General features: G+C 41.5%; 1 protein-coding gene across 1 annotated transcript; it reads right to left on the bottom strand.

Annotated features, from left to right (window-relative positions):
* Positions 1–294: 294 nt before the first annotated feature.
* On the bottom strand, positions 295–3,447 carry LOC136147192 (guanylate-binding protein 2-like). The gene is made up of 3 exons (XM_065906502.1): positions 3,109–3,447; positions 1,036–1,138; positions 295–545 (listed from the first exon to the last, which is right to left on the bottom strand). Exons 1-3 carry the CDS (start codon positions 3,445–3,447, stop codon positions 295–297), a joined length of 693 nt encoding a protein of 230 aa, XP_065762574.1.
* Between the last annotated feature and the right edge of the window lie 2,553 nt (positions 3,448–6,000).

Genomic DNA, 6,000 nt, shown 5'->3' with positions numbered 1-6,000 from the left:
AGAGAATCTCCCTGAAATGCAGGAGACCTGTGTTTGATCCCTGAGTCGGGAAAATCCCCTGGAGAAAGAAACAGCAACTCACTCCAGTATTTTTGTCTGGAAAATCTTATGGACAGAGGAGTCTGGTAGGCTACAGTCCAAGGGGCCGCAAAGAAGTCAGGAACAACTTAACAACTAAACAACAAGATAGACTTCAATAACCAGAGATGGTTAGGGGTAGAAGCAGTAAGGGAATGAAATGTTTACCAGTGTTTGGGCTAGAACAGTCCTTAAACTGATATAATGCCCTAACTTTTAAGAGCTTTGATTCAGCACAGTGGAAGGTAGAATGGAGATGCTACAGTTGAATACCTGAAGTTTAAGGGCTAGAACCCTCTCTTGGTCTGCTATTAACTGGGCCCTCTCATTTTCCATCTTCTCAGTCAGTTGCTTCATATGTTCCTGATAACTCGCTTCTTTTTCTTGCATCATCTGTTGATTCTTCTTTTGCATTTCCTCTAACATTTTCTTTGCAGCTTCTGCAGCTTCAGACTTTACACGTTCCACTTAAGAAGAAAAATAAGCAGAGAAATATGAGAATCTTAATTTATTTTTATAGCTTTATTTCTGCTTTCACCCTTTTTACTTGTTTGCTTGTCTCATGAAGAAAGACTCTTGTGTTTATTTTTGCACTGAGCAATCAGAATCTGACTGCCAGTGCAGGAGATGTGAGTTGGATCCCTTGGTGGAGATTCCCTGGAGGAGGGCATGACAACCCACTCCAGTGTTCTTGCCTGGAAAATACCATGGACGGAGGAGCCTGGTAGGCTGCAGTCCATGGGGTCGCTAAGAGTCGGACACGACTGATCGACTGCACTTTCATCTTTCACATTTCACTTTCATTGGAGGAGGAAATGGCAACCCACTCCAGTGTTCTTGCCTGGAGAATCCCAGGGACAGGGGAGCCTGGTGGGCTTCCGACTAAGGGGTCACACATAAGAGTCAGACACGACTGAAGTGACTTAGCAGCAGCAGAGTGTTTTCAGCTGTTCTCACCTTCAGTCTCTTCTTCCTTTTCTGTCAGCGACTGATCAGTCTGTCGAAGTGCATCAGCCACACCCTCTTTGGAACCCAAATATTTCCTCAGTGTCTCTTCTGTCTATTGATGCAGATCAAGTTAGAATTAGGAAATAGAGGTTATGGGTTAAAGGAAAACTTAGCAGTACATGTTTCTATTCAATTTCATTTTACCCGTTTTAGAATTTATTAATGAATACTATCTCAAACTGGCTTAAAACCCAACTCTAGATCCACCCTCAAATTTGCCTCATTCTCAGTCACCCCGATGTTAGAAATGTAATCAGTAAAGCTTATCTTCTAATTGTATGGATTGCAAACCTTGTGGCTGTTCTTTACATCAGCTAATGGAATTTGCTTTGGCTTCAAAATAAAGCCAGCAAGAGCCCATCAGTTGTAACATATTCCTCCCAAACACACTGGTCCAGGATAGTATCTCTTCTTGCCTGGACCATGGTATTAGATTCATAATTCGTCTACCTACTTCCTTCTCCTCTTGCTCCCCTACTGTCTGATTTCCTGAGAGCAGCTAGTGTCGTATCACTGTAAAAAAGATCACTTCACTCTGATGCACCAAACCCTCTGCTGATTTTCCAACTCTTTGCAAGTAAAACTGAAACTACTCTCAGGGCCCTCCAGGATACTACCTGGTTATCCTCTGGCCTTGAGCATCTCTTGACCTTACCTCCTGCCACCACTTTCTTTGCTCATTGCCCTCTTGCCACGTTTGTTGGACATAAACCAATTCATCCTTCTGGGATTTTCTGTTGTTTGAAATTATCTTCTTCTAGATGCTCGCTTGGCTTACTTCCTGACTTCCTTGAAGACTGTTGAAACAGCACCTCACTAGAGAGGTCCTCTCTAAAATCCTACATATAAAATAGGACCATGTTCCCTTCCTCTCCTAGACCTGTGATAGCAGTCACCCTAATATTTTTCTTCCCTTCATTCTTAGTAATAGAACCTTTTTATTTTTTCCCAGTCGGGGCACATTATAGGCCATGATAAAACACTGCATTTTTTTTAGCCAACCTCCGTGGTAGCTGGAGGTGGCCATAAGATTAAAATTTGGCTAATACCACTTATGCAATGGTATTATATTGGGCTTTTTACAGATCACCTTAAAGAGACTTGATCCAGAGACATTTTCTGTTTTCCCCTTTTCTTCCCATCTGTAATATGGAAAGAATGGGTGAAACTCCAACAGCCATCTTATACCATGAATTGACCTTGAAGATGGAGGCTGGGTGCTAAGGTGCTGGAGCAGGACAGGAGAGTCTGGGAACAGCATGATTGTGGAATTGTCATAGCAGCCTGGACCCCTCTGCCTTACTTCTTGTATATAAGAGGGAAAGAAACTTCTCTGTTTTTAAGACACTCTTGTTTTGTTTTTAAATAATATGTGCCCAAACCTAATTCTAACTGATATAACCTGAGTATACTGGCACAGAAGCTTAGTTATGAGCCCAGAGTTTCCTGTTAGAGTTTCCATTTCAGCTGTACCACTTAATACCTATACATCTTAGGTGAGTTATTTTACTTCCCTCAGTTTTCTTATTTATAAAATGAGGACATTGATATCATGTACTTCATAGTGCTCTTATGAGGACTGAATGAGTTAAGCCCATTTCTTTCCTAACACAAAATAGGTCTATATGTGAACTGCTGTTATTATTAGATTTGCTGTAAGCTATACTTTGTTGATTGCTGGTGAATACTTTGAAAGAACTTGCTTTTTTTTTTAAAACTGCACTAATCCCAGTTATAGACATATAGTTAGGCCTGAGTAGAGAATTTTTGGATGATAGAATGACTAAATTATTGAATAAATTCTGCAAACGTTTTTGAGGGCTACCCACTGTGCTTCCAAGAAGCACTACCATGGGATGAATAGCAGATTCATCCCATGGTAGTCTGTCCTATTGAATAAACCCATAGTAGTCAATGAAAGCCACAGGCACCATTTACCCATTGCATTTTTGTTGTTCCCACTGTAGTTTGAAAGAGTCATATCAGCGAGGCCCCAGAAATGGTGATCAGTAGGTAATTTACCTGTACCCTCTTTCTGGGGACCTGGTGGTACTTTTCCTTCGGCTCATTCATCTTCTTAATAAATAGATAATAACCTCCTGGTTTAGAAAATGTTCCCTGCTTCACATCTTCATATAGAGGATGAAATATATCATCAATTAAAGCCATGCAGCAATCTGAGGATGCGTTCACGTTCTGTCTACAAAAGTCATGTCGCTTTGCTTCTAACTCGTCCTGTGAGGTGAAAAATAGCACAAGTGGTACCGTGAGCCATGATGAGGTTGTGAACCAAGGTGGATTACTGGGAAATGCTTCTCCTGCAGAGAAGGTGGCACATAAATATAACACACCCCTCATCATGTTGGGAGATTCTAGAAAACTGTTAGATAGAGTGTTGGTTTAAAAAATACATCTACTTCTCTTTGTTTTTATCTGAAGCTATTTTCCCCATGGTTTTCTTTTTCCTTTTTTTTTTTTTTAGCTTCAGAGAATGAGTCTCAAAGCATAAACACTGCTCCATTTGAAACTTCTCTTTTTAAGTCCCTAATAGTTCACCACACAATGGTCGAGTATGGCAGGCCTGCAGGAAGTTCCTGATTCCACGGTTTGTGACTTAGTGACACTCAACCTTCATGAAATGAGATTTCTTTGTTGGTAAAATGCAGGAAATTGTATCCATCTCATAGATTCCCTGTCAGGATAGACTTCAATAACCAGAGATGGTTAGGGGTAGAAGCAGTAAGGGAATGAAATGTCTACCAGTGTTTGGGCTAGAACAGTCCTTAAACTGATATAATGCCCTAACTTTTAAGAGCTTTGATTCAGCACAGTGGAAGGTAGAATGGAGATGCTACAGTTGATACCTGAAGTTTAAGGGCTAGAACCCTCTCTTGGTCTGCTATTAACTGGGCCCTCTCCTTTTCCAACTTCTCAGTCAGTTGCTTCATATGTTCCTGATAACTCGCTTCTTTTTCTTGCATCATCTGTTGATACTTCTTTTGCATTTCCTCTAACATTTTCTTTGCAGCTTCCACAGCTTCAGACTTTATACGTTCCACTTAAGAAGAAAAATAAGCAGAGAAATATGAGAATCTTAAGTTATTTTTATAGCTTTATTTCTGCTTTCACCCTTTTTACTTGTTTGCTTGTCTCATGAAGAAAGACTCTTGTGTTTATTTTTGCACTGAGCAATCAGAATCTGACTGCCAGTGCAGGAGATGTGAGTTGGATCCCTTGGTGGAGATTCCCTGGAGGAGGGCATGACAACCCACTCCAGTGTTCTTGCCTGGAGAATACCAAGGACGGAGGAGCCTGGTAGGCTGCAGTCCATGGGGTCGCTAAGAGTCGGACACGACTGAGCGACTGCACTTTCATCTTTCACATTTCACTTTCATTGGAGGAGGAAATGGCAACCCACTCCAGTGTTCTTGCCTGGAGAATCCCAGGGACAGGGGAGCCTGGTGGGCTTCCGACTAAGGGGTCACACATAAGAGTCAGACACGACTGAAGTGACTTAGCAGCAGCAGAGTGTTTTCAGCTGTTCTCACCTTCAGTCTCTTCTTCCTTTTCTGTCAGCGACTGATCAGTCTGTCGAAGTGCATCAGCCACACCCTCTTTGGAACCCAAATATTTCCTCAGTGTCTCTTCTGTCTATTGATGCAGATCAAGTTAGAATTAGGAAATAGAGGTTATGGGTTAAAGGAAAACTTAGCAGTACATGTTTCTATTCAATTTCATTTTACCCGTTTTAGAATTTATTAATGAATACTATCTCAAACTGGCTTAAAACCCAACTCTAGATCCACCCTCAAATTTGCCTCATTCTCAGTCACCCCGATGTTAGAAATGTAATCAGTAAAGCTTATCTTCTAATTGTATGGATTGCAAACCTTGTGGCTGTTCTTTACATCAGCTAATGCAATTTGCTTTGGCTTCAAAATAAAGCCAGCAAGAGCCCATCAGTTGTAACATATTCCTCCCAAACACACTGGTCCAGGATAGTATCTCTTCTTGCCTGGACCATGGTATTAAAGATTCATCATTCGTGTCCTACTTCCTTCTCCTCTTGCTCCCCTACTGTCTGATTTCCTGAGAGCAGCTAGTGTCGTATCACTTTAAAAAAGATCACTTCACTCTGATGCACCAAACCCTCTGCTGATTTTCCAACTCTTTTCAAGTAAAACTGAAACTACTCTCAGGGCCCTCCAGGATACTACCTGGTTATCCTCTGGCCTTGAGCATCTCTTGACCTTACCTCCTGCCACCACTTTCTTTGCTCATTGCCCTCTTGCCACGTTTGTTGGACATAAACCAATTCATCCTTCTGGGATTTTCTGTTGTTTGAAATTATCTTCTTCTAGATGCTCGCTTGGCTTACTTCCTGACTTCCTTGAAGACTGTTGAAACAGCACCTCACTAGAGAGGTCCTCTCTAAAATCCTACATATAAAATAGGACCATGTTCCCTTCCTCTCCTAGACCTGTGATAGCAGTCACCCTAATATTTTTCTTCCCTTCATTCTTAGTAATAGAACCTATTTTATTTTTTCCCAGTCGGGGCACATTATAGGCCATGATAAAACACTGCATTTTTTTTAGCCAACCTCCGTGGTAGCTGGAGGTGGCCATAAGATTAAAATTTGGCTAATACCACTTATGCAATGGTATTATATTGGGCTTTTTACAGATCACCTTAAAGAGACTTGATCCAGAGACATTTTCTGTTTTCCCCTTTTCCTCCCATCTGTAATATGGAAAAATGGGTGAAACTCCAACAGCCATCTTATACCATGAATTGACCTTGAGGATGGAGGCTGGGTGCTAAGGTGCTGGAGCAGGACAGGAGAGTCTGGGAACAGCGTGATTGTGGAATTGTCATAGCAGCCTGGACCCCTCTGCCTTACTTCTTGTATAT

Source organism: Muntiacus reevesi, chromosome 1 (genome assembly GCF_963930625.1).
Source record: "Muntiacus reevesi chromosome 1, mMunRee1.1, whole genome shotgun sequence".
NCBI classification, from domain to species: Eukaryota; Metazoa; Chordata; class Mammalia; order Artiodactyla; family Cervidae; genus Muntiacus; species Muntiacus reevesi.
Note: the sequence above shows the minus strand (reverse complement) of the source record. Positions and strands in the feature narration are given on the sequence as shown.

Bases quoted from the DNA above. Each gene is read 5' to 3' on its own strand.
- LOC136147192 (XM_065906502.1), bottom strand. From the start codon at position 3,447: ATGATGAGGGGTGTGTTATATTTATGTGCCACCTTCTCTGCAGGAGAA. The intron at 1,139-3,108 runs GTAAATTACCTA...CTGCATCAATAG, and splicing joins TCCCCAGAAAGAGGGTACAG to ACAGAAGAGACACTGAGGAA. The intron at 546-1,035 runs GTGAGAACAGCT...TTTCTTCTTAAG, and splicing joins AAAGGAAGAAGAGACTGAAG to TGGAACGTGTAAAGTCTGAA.